The 13,080-nt window shown below is 46.1% G+C and overlaps 1 protein-coding gene across 1 annotated transcript in view; it reads left to right on the forward strand.

Annotated features, from left to right (window-relative positions):
* Positions 1-13,080, forward strand: part of FGF18 (fibroblast growth factor 18) — a 75,705-nt gene that overhangs the window by 28,504 nt on the left and 34,121 nt on the right. Inside the window, exon 3 of the mRNA XM_075509542.1 lies at positions 325-505. Coding sequence (XP_075365657.1) covers positions 325-505 — 181 coding nt within the window. The remainder of the gene's footprint in view (positions 1-324; positions 506-13,080) is intronic.

Below are 13,080 nucleotides of genomic sequence, written 5' to 3' on the forward strand. Positions count from 1 at the left end.
GCAAAGGAGAACTTAATTTATGGCCAGCGTGGCTGACCAGGATTAAATCAAAGCAGGACCAAGCAGAAGTTTTTACTCAAAAAACCCCCACAGTTTGATTGTAAAAACCCAGGTTTGGTTTACTGTTGAGAGCCAGCTCTGGCTAGAATTACATGCTGAGTGCCTGATACCGCGGCCGCAGCTGTCAAGTGAAGGGCAGCCAAATCCAAGTCCTCTTGCGCCACGTGCCCGTTGGCAGGTTGGTGTGCAGTCTTTCTGTCCAAGATGCTTGTTTTGTTTCACGGTCTGTTCTGTTCTCTCTCCCCCCTCCCCATCCGCTCTCAGATGTTTGCTGCCGAGGAGAATGTAGATTTTCGGATACACGTGGAGAACCAGACACGAGCGAGGGACGACGTGAGCAGGAAGCAGCTTCGGCTCTATCAGCTCTACAGCAGGACAAGTGGGAAACACATCCAAGTGCTCGGCAGGAGGATCAGTGCCAAAGGAGAAGATGGAGATAAATATGGTAAGAATATTTACTGGGATCCCCCAGACGCTAGGTCAAAGGCTTTAACCCTGTATGTTGGGCTGAGAACCTCTTGGGAGAAAAATAAGAGCAGCAATAAAAAACAGGATAAAAGGGGAAAAAACCTTTCCAGGTTAAGAACATGGGATTTGTTGTGTTGGAGCAGGCTGTCAGCCCAGCTCCCAGCTGCAGGCAGTTCCCACAGTAGTGTCATGCCCCAATTTATTAGCATATGATGGTGCTTGAAGAGAAAAATCTTTTTCTGCCCAACGGATGAGCTCACAGTGTGTCTACTGTAATTCATAAACGATACCCAGGTTGGTGATTGGGGATGCTCTTTCCCCATGAACTCTGGGCTTGAGTTTCGGTGAATCCAGTGCTTCAATGAAGCACACTTACCTTTCTAGGTAGGGGGATACTTGGTTTGAGCTGAAATTAAGCAGACTTTGGAGCTTTGAGAGTACCGCAGAGCTTAAGTTGAATCTCGGGGCGTGTGGATCCTGCAGGAACACAAATAATTGAACTTCCCCTGGGCCAGCAGTGTGTTCAACTATTCTCATTGTGATTTGCACACAAGCAACACTCTAGAAATGCCGCTAGCAGGCTGAATTACGAAAAAACTCTGTAATTCTGGTACATTGTGAGATGGTTGCGGCAGAGATACTTTTGCTCAGGTTGGTGTCTGGAAGGATTTTAGGGCTGTTCAGCGAGCTGGTCCTTTTCCTCTTACAGATGTACAGCCCTGCGCGTTCATGCGTTGCTGCAGAGGTGTGCGTATGCATTGGCTAGCATGCACGTTCACATGAGGTTGACTTCACGTGCAGCACTGGTGAGGTGGAGGTGGGCTACGATGACAGCAGGTCAAAATCGGGGAATGATTGTTCCCTCGGGGAGCTTCAGGCAGGATGAGGTACACGCCACGCCTAGCACAGAGGGCAGCTACTGCCGCTGCCAACGCAGGTGGAGGAGCAGGGTGAGCTGTGCCACGGGAGGTGTCAGCTAGAAAGCACCTGGCTGGTGTGAAATGAACCCCCATGGCTGTTGTGTAGAGTCACCCAATCTCTCAGAGAAAGCCCTGCCCCGAGGTCTCATCAACCTTGTCCTTTGTCATTCCCAAATTTCCAGATAAAACAGGAGTGGAAAGTGCCACTTGGCTGCTAATTATTGTGTCATTTTATTGCATTCATCCTCTTAAGGTTTGATATGTAAACTAGTCAGTTCGTGCTGCTGCTGGCTTCCCAGGAAATGCTCTTGCCCACAGTGACTGTCAGGTAACGTGATGTAGTTTTCCTCTCCATAAAAGAAGGCAGCATTTACAGTGGGGTGCAGCAGGGAAGTGTGCCCATGAGCAGCTGACAAGTGCTAATTTATGTGTCAAAGCCCATCTTGTCCCCTTCATACATATGCAATTGTGTCTGAACAACAAATCCTCGCACAGGAGCGTGCTCGTGACCAGTGGATGCTGCACAATTGCAGAGCCTGAGATTTCCCATCTGGGGAGCTCCCTGGTGCCTGCGTCGCTGCTTGCCACCAAATCCTCTCTGCTCCTGGTTGCTGGCGTCCTTCTAACAACCTGGAGTGCTCTGGCCGTGGAGGCCATTTTCTGACACCCCTGCCTGCTCCCTCCCCGGCGCCTCCTAATAAAACTCCTTGACACGTCAAGCTGCAAAGCCTTCCCATCCCTAGCTGTGCTGAAAGGTTATGGAAATCTGTTCATCACCTTGCTTGGCACGGGAACACTTAGAGCATGATAATCGGGGAGACAGTGAGGTGGGACATGGAGGTCCAGGATGTGACCACGCAGAGCTCCTAGCTGTGATAATGAAGGGGGAAGAGATGTCAGAGTTACTGAAGTGAGAACCATCTGTGTTACAGCCAAAACTGGATACAAAGGCAATGACACAGGATTCATTATGTGCTGGGAACCCCTCCCCCCGAGGCATTATTATGGAGTAACCTTTGATCAAGACCAGAGAAGAGGCTTAAACCAGGTCTGGGGATCTCAACAGTTGCAAACTTTTGCTCCACATCTCTGTCTTGCTGGTCAGATCTGCCTCTGAAGGAGGACACCTTTCCTCTCATGCAGCAGATGGCTGTTTTTCCTCCTGCCCTTTTTCTCTTCTTCCCTCTTTTACTGCCTCTATGCTGGCACAGTGGGTCAGGGGCAGGCTTAGCGCTGGGGAGCGCCCAGCTCATTTCTTGACTACGTCGCCCTTGCAGACGGTGCCGTCTCCCACAGCTTCTCACTGTCTTAACCCTGTCCCCACTGACAGGGGAGATGCTGGTGGAGGTGATGTGGATTGATGTCCTAAGGATTACAGCCCAGGGAAGGCTTGGGAGAACCAGCAAGAGCGAATGTCTGAGAAAAGGCAAGAGACGTGGGAAAAGGTGCCTGTGAGCTGGCTCCAGCCCTGAATTCTCCTAACAACTCAGTCCCATTAAGAGAAGGTAATATTAGGCAAGGGCAATGCGGACTCAGTCTTAATGTGGGAAGCTCTGTCGAGCTGTGGCGTGGCTGTGGCTAAGGTCCATAGTGCTCATCACCAGCAATTAGCACTAGCCAGTTTTAAGGATGGAGGAGCTAATAACATTTTAGCACCTCTTTCCCCTCTCCTCCCATACATTCACAACTGGTTAAAGAACAGTGTCCAAGTGAAGAGATGCTTTTTTTTTTGCACATATACAGCTTCCAAATGGCTGGCGTGGGAAGGTTGTCCTGCCTTTGAAGGGAGATTAGTTTTATTGCAAGGTTTTTATTGACTTCTGTAAAACTTCTCACCTCTTGGTTGAAGAGATTGCCCAGAAAAGAGGGGAGGTGGCAGATCTTAGGCAGTGAATTGCTCATTTCCAGGCAGCCACCGTGAGTACAGCAAAATGACCAGCCAGCCCTGGTTCAGGGGCAGAAGATACCGCAGGGCTGGGTGAATCTGTCCGGAGGAAGCCCCCTTGAATGTTTTATCTGGGTCTGCAAATGCCATGTGCAAGGAAAAATGCATGCTCTGCAATGCATAGTTTCGCTGGCATAATAATTCCGGTATGTAATTTTTGGTTTATGCATTCTTTGGGGCCAAGATCTGGCCCCATGTGTTGAATTATTAAATGGCAAATTAAGTCAGTTAATAGAATTAATTGAGTCGATGTAATCCTTTTAATCAGATGGATTTGATCCCTTCTCAGATGAATTAGAATCCATTAACAGATAAGTCAATTATTGGACTAAATTAAATCTAATAATAATGCCTGCTGCTCACAGCAACACTAATTAATCTAAATACACTTACCTATTTCCCAAGGTTGGTTTTTTTTTTTTTAAGGCTTAATTGATGTTCCTAAAGTGCTCTGAGATCTTTAGATAACAGACGATCTATGTGAGCAAAATATTATCTCTTAACAGACTATAAACTAATTAAAAGACTGATCTATTTACAGATTGCATTTTTACTTTAATCTCTTCAACCTATTCAGAAGGAGTTTGCCCTGGCCCAGACAAACAATATTCCTGTTATAAGCTTATTATTACTTTACAGGTTCCTAAGTGGTCCTTTCATTCAGAAAATGAAAGGGGGAAGGAGAAAAAACAACCATTAAAGTGCTGACAAAAAAAAGAAAAGGACCTGGAACCTTTATATTCTACCCCCCGATAAATGGTACAGATAGGGAAGAGAGGGATCAGTGACCTGAAACCTTAGATCTTTTCATTTATTTTCATTTCACAAAAGGCAGAAGACATTCTATCCTGTTTGTTCACGATCTTTGTATCCGGCGCAGTTGGGGAGACAGAGCTCTCTTGGTTGGGTGAAGGCATTTTTTGCCTCATTTGTATTTCACAGCCATGTGATTTTTGTTTTAATTTGTCCCCGGCTACTGCTGTCCTGTGGGGCGATAAGAAGTGATATCCATCAGGAGAGAGGTGAGGGGGCTGTGAGAGGTCTTTGGGCTTGCCCTCTCTGTGGAGGCAACTTTTATTTGCAGTGAGTGCTTGGGTGTCCTGAAGGCTGGGATGCGACATATGTAGGTACGTTATTAGTCAGTGTGTTCCAGGTTGCTATCCATTGGTATTTTGTCCATTGACCTAGTCTATGTTTAAAAAAACTCTTGGGTGCCCTAGAAGGTTATAAATCATCTATTTTATAAACCTTCTCATTTATAAACCTTCTAGTCCACAGCATGGGAGGCTTTGTTTGAGGACACCCCATGCAAGGGGCAGCACACAGGTATGACGTCTTTCCTTCTCAGCATCCCATCGCTGCCAGTGTTTTCAGCCACCCAGGGGGATGGACCCTGAGCCAGTGAAGTCCTCTTGAAGACTCCCCTTGAGTTCAGTAGCTTTTAGCTCAGGACTCAGAAGATGCTCCTGAGACAGGAGGTTTGGGGAGGTTAACAAAGCATGGGTTTGCTAGCAGAGTGTTGACAAATCCGGGGTCAGAGAGACCAACGAGGGAAGCAAATTCAAGAGGCGGTGTGCATGCATGATGCTAGGCATTACCTCCACATGTTGTGGGCGTTCCTGGTACAGAACATCTCGCCCCGTACAGATGTGCAATTTTTTTGGTGGTATGGGGAAAGCAAGGAGCTCAGGGAGATGGGTGCCTCTTTCCTGGGGCCACCCCAGCCTGGCTGATGTGCTTGCAGTCCCTGCCTTCTGTTCTAGCTGGAGCTTCCCAGAGATGCCAGTGGATGAGCCCGTGGAGAGCACATTACAGCTGTCTAGACATCAGCCACACTCCATCCCACCAGAGATTTCATTTGTGGTAGAAGTGGGCTCTGTTCCATGAGGAGGTGTAATATGTGTGGAAAATATTATTATAGCAAAATAGCCTCTTTTAATTGACTCTGAATTTTGCCAGATTCCTTCCTAGGTTTGGGTAATCCTGTGCTCTCCAGAATTAATGAGCTGACATAGCACTTCTTCGGGTTTGGCAGCCTGACAGCTAATTTAGAACTCCCTAAACTCATTTCACTAATGACTCCCATTTGTTCTATCCCAAAGCCTGGAAACAAATGCAAAATACCAGTGCCATTGTCCCATCTTTAGCAAGTCATTCTTTCCCCTCAGTATTTCTGGCACCTTAACAACAAGCTGCCTTGGGAAACTTGATTAACCCTTTCCCTTCCTAGAATAGTTAAAATAAATTTTGATCCCCCTCTTGGGAAGATCAGGAAGAAAAAACTAAACTCATTGTGGCTGGAAGGTGCAGAATTAACCTGCAAGAAAGACGGGACATGTAGCCCAAGTAGCAATTGTTGTTAGTTAAATATAGCTGTATTTCCACAGGCTGGACATTCAGAAACCTGCTTTTCTTCCCAGGAACCAGGTATGTGCAAAGGGTCTGTCCCTCCGGGTGCAGCTCAGCCCAATACCCCACATGAACAGTGATTTGCTTTGTAATTTATTCCGCTGAACCATCAGGATGGCTGTTTCCTATTTAAACGACGTATCACTGCCTCCAGTCTCTTCCCATTACAGTTTTGACATGACAACAAGACAAATAATTTTTTTAAAAGACCTTTTATCTTCTAAACCATTTATTTTCACTTACTTAGCCCGCGGGCAGCGCTGACCTCAGCTAAGGGATGATCATTCACCATGGCAGCTGTACAGTCATATGGGTCCTGGGGACTGGCCTGAGCTGGAGAAGCCTTCCCCGTCCAGCTGCTGTGTTGTGGCTCTGTGTTTTTTCCTTTCTTGCCCAACATCCCCTGATTGCTTTATTTTTTTTTCCTTAAAATGTCTTCTCTCCTTCTCATCTGCAGTAGCGAAGTTTCCCTTTGAAAGCAGGTGCAGGGGTGAGCTGAAGGGCTGCAGCCAGCTCGCTGCTTTGTTGAACCACGCGTGGGGCGGCGGGAGCTGGAGCTGGAGCTGGAGCTCCCAGGCTGCGCCCGGCAGCGAGGAGCCCTCGGCTGCCCTCACCTTCCAGGCGACGCTGAAAGGTTCGGCAGCCATTTGAAATGCACTGTAAGCGTCTTATATGAACCATCTGTACATTTAAGACGTCTTTATTTTTTATTCTGCCGTATTCTGTGCCTGTGCCAGGGTTAGGGGAAAGCTCTGCTTAGGCGGGATGAGAAGTTTGGGAAGAAAAAGCCAAGCCTTTTGCTTTTTGATTCATGACAAACCTATTTCAAACAATGTATTTGTTGCCAATTTCCTTTACTTTTGGTTTTGACAGCTGCTACTCCAAACTCCCACTGCAGCCGGCTTCACACCTGAAGTTCAGCTCTTTCTGCAGCGGTCCCTCTTTTGTACCTGTAGGAACAGCAGAAGCTGCTGTTTATTTTTCCTCTGACACTACAGTGATTTTTGATTTCCCTACTTCTGGACCTTGAGATAGCTTAAAGAGCCTTGACTTTCACGGAAAAAAGAAAAAGTCTCCTTTTAGCTCTGTGTTCAAACTTCAAGTATCCATAATCACTGATCAGGGTTTGGAAAACATAGGCCTGTCTGTCAGTAAATATTAGGGACCCAGAAATAATGAGGAGAAGTAATTTAGAGGTCTGGTGATAATTTGTCATTTTTAATTTCTGTGTGGAGCGGAAAGTGAGCTACAAAGTGAAAAATATTTATTTTCATGCAAGTCATAAAAAGGTTTTTGTTAACAGTTTATGTGTGTATATAATTCTGTGCTGTGATTTAAGTGTTCCCATTAGAAATGCAGAATAGGAAATAGGATCCCATCTGTGAGCAATTTAAGAGGAAGTGAGACAATGGAGTCGATTGCGGCTTCAGTTTAGATAATCAATACAAATATTATTAGTATAGTGATTTATCTTCTGAGACGCTTTATGAAAATGTGAATGCCAGACCCTGAAGACAGGTCAATATGATATTATCTGTTCCTGCCTTGCTGTGATTACGTTTTTTTCCCATGAAGCTCAAGCAGCTGCTTTGCTAAATGTTCTTCCCTGGCTGTGATGAAATAATGCAGAAACAAAGTTAGGGCTTCCCTTTCTTCTCTGTGACTCTGAAAACACACTGTGCATATTAGTACCAAGATTACTTTTATCTGAAATTTGTACCTGGGGACTGTCGGGTTGGATACTGGGAGATGATCTTTAAGGTCCCTTCCAACCCAAACCATTCTATGATTCTATGATGAAGTTCTGGAAGAAGTTTGCATAATTTTAAATATATTTCTAGGCCATGAGTGGTTCTGTGCACAAATGCTGAGAGAGCTCCTTTGAGTTTATTGCAGTTGTTTTATGTTAGTATCTGTTATCAAGCCTTGTATTGTGGTATCTGAGGTTTTCCCATATCTAAGCATTTGGCCAGTCATAAATTCAAGTTGGTTCTTGGGATGCAATTAAAAGTACCCTGCAAATAGGCTAGTCTACATTTCTGAAAGGGTTTTTAAATTGCTTTTACTTTGGAGAGGGGGGAAGGAAAGCATCGTCAAGAAATTGGCTTGTAAATTTTGGCATTGGTGTACATTATCATGCACGTTGTCAAGTGGTCACTGAGATTTGTCCGTCATAAGAAATGTTTGGAGGAAATTAAAAATGCCAATAACCCTATTAAGAACATGCCTAGTTAAAGACAGGATGGGAAATTAAAAACTTGGTGTGTAAGAGCACATTTCTGCTTGAAGATAACATGGGATCTTGCTAGGCTGCTGTTTGAGAGACCTAAAGTCAGTAGCTCACTTTGCTGGAGACTTAATGTTGGTGGGTGTTAGCCAAGTCACTCAGCTGGAGCATCTCCCGCACTCCACTTTGCCTAGGTTAGGTGGTGGGACACTGAGGCTGGACCTTCTAGACAGTGGAGAGAGAAGGACCTTTGCTCCTCATGTATAACAAAGTGGCACAAAATTTCATCCTCTCAATCTCTTCATGTGTCCCTCCCTCATCTCCAAAACAAGGGTTGCACCATTTCCTCACCTCGTAGGTGTGCCGTCAGGCTAAAAGCATTGCAGATGGAGAGATGCTAAAGAGACGGTGATAATGGAGACCACATCGGTAGCCTGGTTAGAAGTAATTGTTTGGTGTTTTTAGGTGCTGTGAGACCATTCCTGTTTTCAGGTTGGGGTTTCCTCAAGAAAGGTGTTAGACTCTATAAAAAAATAAGGCACTTTAATTGCTCAGGTTTCACCTCAGCTCTTTTAAAAACCAGATAGTCAGGAATTTCCGCAGCTGTGAGGTGGAGCACAGCAAACATTAGCAACGCCAGTAGCATTGCATGGCCGTCTGGAAGAGGAGAGAAGAGCCTGGTCCTCTAGAAAACTGCACTGAGCCTCAGGCTCAGCAGAAAGGTGAAAAATAATGACGTTTCGAAGAGGAGAAATTGCTGATGCATGACGCTTGGAAATCTGGAAGAGTCCGGAAAGGGAGCTGAAAATACCCCCCAAAAATGACTATCTGTGGCTTGAACGAAATAGTGTCCGATCAGCATTCAGAAACCGCTGAATTCAGGCCGTTCCAATACTGGCATTTTCCAGACTGCCTGCCAGTCGGATGCAGAGGAGAACACGTGTAGAGCGTCTGCGGTCTCAGCACTCGCAAGAAAGGGAAGGCAAGCTGGAAGTAAAGGGAGTGAGAAGGCCCAGTAAAAAAACCTCTTTTTTCTTACTGTGAGGAAGAGAGGGGGTATTGGGGTTGGAGGGAGATGGCTGTGTGGCTGCATTCTGTGAGCATCCCTTTTAATGAGCTGTGCCAGCAATAAATAGTACATGCTTTGGTCCCTGATGAATTTTAAGTATTTTCTGAATGCCCGTAACAGACAATTCATGCTTTTATGGTGACGCAGGAGCTGAGACCTTCTAAATGTCTCCTGAGCTTTGTGTCCCTGACTTCTGCTGTAGTCGCTTTGGGGATGTGCCTGTCCTTTGCTGGTGCTACCTGGAGTGGCTGAGCTTTAAGAATCACTGGGTAGTGCTCAGATTTATTTTTCCCTTGTCTCTGAGAGCTGAAATGAATGCCTAAAAGGCCTTTTCCTCCTCTGCATTCGCAGCTGCCAAAAAGGGTGCCTTTCTTCCCAAAGCAATAAGAAAAAAATCCTGCCATCTGCCGTGACCCTGCCTTCTTCTGGCTGTAACAAGTTTTGGGCCTTCTCCAACAAGCAGTTTCGCAGTGATCACAACTGGATGGCAGCTGTGCTGGCTGGAAGGATCCAGCACCAGGTAGTGCCATGGAGAGGAGTCCTTGTTCTCTGATGCTGCTCGGCTTGCTTCTGTTCCTCATCCAAGAGCTGGGCTGGTGGGGTGGAGGAGGAGCGGATGTTGTGCCTGAGCGGTGCAGCGGTGACGCAAGCCATTGACGTTTGAGCATATGGTAGGCAACATACGCTTGGGATCCTGGCTTCACGTTGGCATGGATGGTATGGTTTGGTTTATACCTGATGCTCTCAAGTGCTTTTGGAAGGACAAGCAGGAGAGGAAATAGGTGGTCGGATGTGACAGGGGAGCTCTAGCAGCAGGGGACATCACCCACAGCTGCTGGAGGCAGTGAAGACCTCACTGTGGAGAAGCTACAGGGAACGGCTAACAATAGGATGGCATGTAAACACCAGATACATCTAAAAAAATATGTCCAAATGGCCTCAATGCTTGGCCAGGGACAGTCACGAGGCTCACTGTGTGTCCATGCCCCCTGTGTGGTGTGGGTGTGAGGGGTATCCTCACCACAAAACCCCTGTTACTTCTCTGGCAGATTTTTGCAGCAGTGAGTGCTGAAGCAGACTGAGGGGTGCTTTGGGTTCCTAGTTTCAAATCACACATTGTGTTGAGGCAGAAGGTGAACTCTGCAGCTGCTGAAAGCTGGTCTTGTCCTGTTGGGATCAGTGATGTTGTCCCAAGTTCCAGCAGCAAAGGAGCTTGCCTAAAGGTAACTTCAGTATAAATTCCAAATAACGTTTCTGCTGGTTGCATGGAGGGATCACAGGACTGAATCTCTGTTACAACTAAGGCCTGATTATCCTCTTTCCTACACTCATGAAACTCCACCAACTTCAGCAGAGCCATTCCTGGAGCTCTTGTGTGAGACTGAAAGGAGATTAAGTGCCCAGCAGTGCCTCCCATTCCTCCTGTGTCTTGCACCTTTGTTAAGACCTTGCATTTCAAACCATTTTAGCTGGTGGGAGGCAAATCAAAGCTGTTAGGTTTTAGCCGGTGACAATGGTAGGGTGCTGCGTGGTGTGCCCAGCCCCTTGCCTTTGTGTGACGTTTGCTCAGTGGTGATTCTTGCCTTTATTTCATTTGCTTCTGCATCTGCATTTGTAACCATTTTTTCAAGTTAAGTTTCTTACTGGTGACTCATTAGGAGTAAATAGGCAAAAGGATATTGACTTTACACCTACTAATTTGGGGGTGCTAACAAGCAAATGTAAGAGCTATATAGTCATCGGGTAAGTTGTTCTACCTGGGATGACTGGAGGAGGGGAGATAAAAAGCATTGCAAAGAAACTGCACTTTTGTTTCTAGCTACTAGCCTTGGTTGTTCTTGCAATCGTAATGAGTTTGGGTGAACATTTGACAGTCACCATGGCTGTAACCTGTTTTGAGCTTCACCAGGATTTTCTAGTGCTGGAACTATTAGACCTGCGTGGGCATGAGAAGAAGCTAAGATCCTAATTAGAAGATGCTAAATATGTTCACTCATAAGTGAGGTGCCCTTTACGGTGGCTGGTGGAACAAACCCTTCTTCCTGCGGCATATGTGAGTGCAGGGCGGTGGATGAGTCAGGATGCGCGTCGCTGCCGGTGTTGGCGTGCTGCGCGTGTGCTGCACTCGGAAGGGGAATTAGAGACATATGGTAGCTTTAATATAGCTAGTATAGGTACCGACAGCAGGAAACATCAATGGTGTGGGATGCCCATTAGGTAAACGTGAATCAGTGTGGCTCTGTGGACTGTGGCTGCTGCGACGGCAGAGGCTCATGGTCATAGTCATGGCCATGGGCAGCTCACTCCTGCTGCGGTCTGTTCTCAGTTTCATAGCTGCTGGAGCCCAAGTCAGCTGCAGATGTGTCTGTACCTCTCCAACCACATCTCTGATGCAGTGACCACACATTCTTAGGTATGCTTAAATCAAGACAAGGATGTCAGCTTTCTCGGGAAGAGCAACCTGTTGCAGGGGAGCTGGAGCACAGCTAAGGAGCAATAGTCTCTAGCCCTGATGGTCCTTCTCTGAGAAGAGGGTTGAGCTGGATGACCTCTGGGGAGCCTTCCCAGCCTAAATTATTTTGTGATTTGGTGAGTGTCTTTCAACACTGATTGTCAGAAAAGAACTGGCAGATAAAGTCATCAATGATCTGTTGCTTTGAAGGCAGTGGTTCTCCTTTGGATGCATTCAGTGGGACCCTTAGGAAGTGTCTTTTCATGGTTTGTCCCTCCCTTTCTCCTTGTGATTTTTGTATTGAGATTTTTAAGAATTTATATTATTTAAAAAATTGGATGTAGCCAAATTTTCCATTCTACCACTTTAGTCCTTCTGCCCTTTCCCTCAGCTTGGGGTGACCCACTTGTATCTGTAAAGCTGATACTGTCTGCACAAGGGTAGTTTGTAGTTTATCTTAAAACTAGTTTGTCTTAAAAGGTGTATGCTGTGGGAGTGGAGAGGCACACTTTGTACCAGTGCAATAACCAGCTATCATCTTTACTCCTTTCTGGACTCGAATCCAGTTTACTGTGTACTTTGAATGGAAAGAAGGAGTCCCCAGTTCTGCTGTATCCGATGTCAGGCTCCCTTTCACTGGCTCCCGCTCTGCGGTTGTGACTTCCAGCCTCACTCCTTCTCCTCGGTGCCTGACCTGGCTGCAGCCAATATCTGTCTCTCAGCAGGAGGAATCTGAGGAAACACAGCAAACTTCAGCTCCTGGGGCTAAATTGTTGTGCTCTGTAACAGCAAACCGTGTTGAACTAATTGACAACCAGCTTTAAACGTACCCTGATCAAGCAAATGCATTGATTTATTTTTTCCTCTCTTATCGAGTGTTAAGCGGCTTCCAGCTTGGTTTCCTCCCCAAGAACTGGATAACTCATCTATTGCGTAGTAAAACTGATGGGCAGTTTTGACCTCTATACAATCCTTTCAGTATGTGGAGGGAGGAAAGAGTTTCTTATACTCGTATGAATGTTTGCCCACTTAAAAAAGGCAAAACAAAAAAAAGCCCAACCCAAAACCACACACAGCAACAAAAGATGATCCATTTTCTCTGGATGTCTTTGAAAGAAGCTTAGTTTAGAGACAGACTGGAGAGAAAGGCTATTGATTTTGTTTGACCTCCAAACAGACTGCGGTCAGTATATTTTCCCTGTTGGAAGCGGTTCAGGGCTCTGAATTTCCGTGTCAGCGTTTGTATTCTGAAGTGTAGTGGAGCTTTTGCTGCTTCTTCAATAAATAGTAAGCTGTAGGGAAAGGTAATGCTGGTATATATGTATTTCCCTCTGGATCTGCCCTTCTTTTCTTTTTCTTTCCTATATAACTCAGTCATGTTGCTGATTAAGCATTTACAAGTCCTTTTCACAGAACATCATGCAGGTTAGTGGCTTAAGCCGGGACTACAAGCAACAGTTTTGTAATCCCTGTCTTGCTTTTGCCAGTGCTGAGCCAGGTCCTTTCCCAGCCTCTTGCCTGCACCAGCAC

The sequence above is a fragment of the Mycteria americana genome, chromosome 8 (assembly GCF_035582795.1).
Source record: "Mycteria americana isolate JAX WOST 10 ecotype Jacksonville Zoo and Gardens chromosome 8, USCA_MyAme_1.0, whole genome shotgun sequence".
Taxonomy (NCBI): Eukaryota; Metazoa; Chordata; class Aves; order Ciconiiformes; family Ciconiidae; genus Mycteria; species Mycteria americana.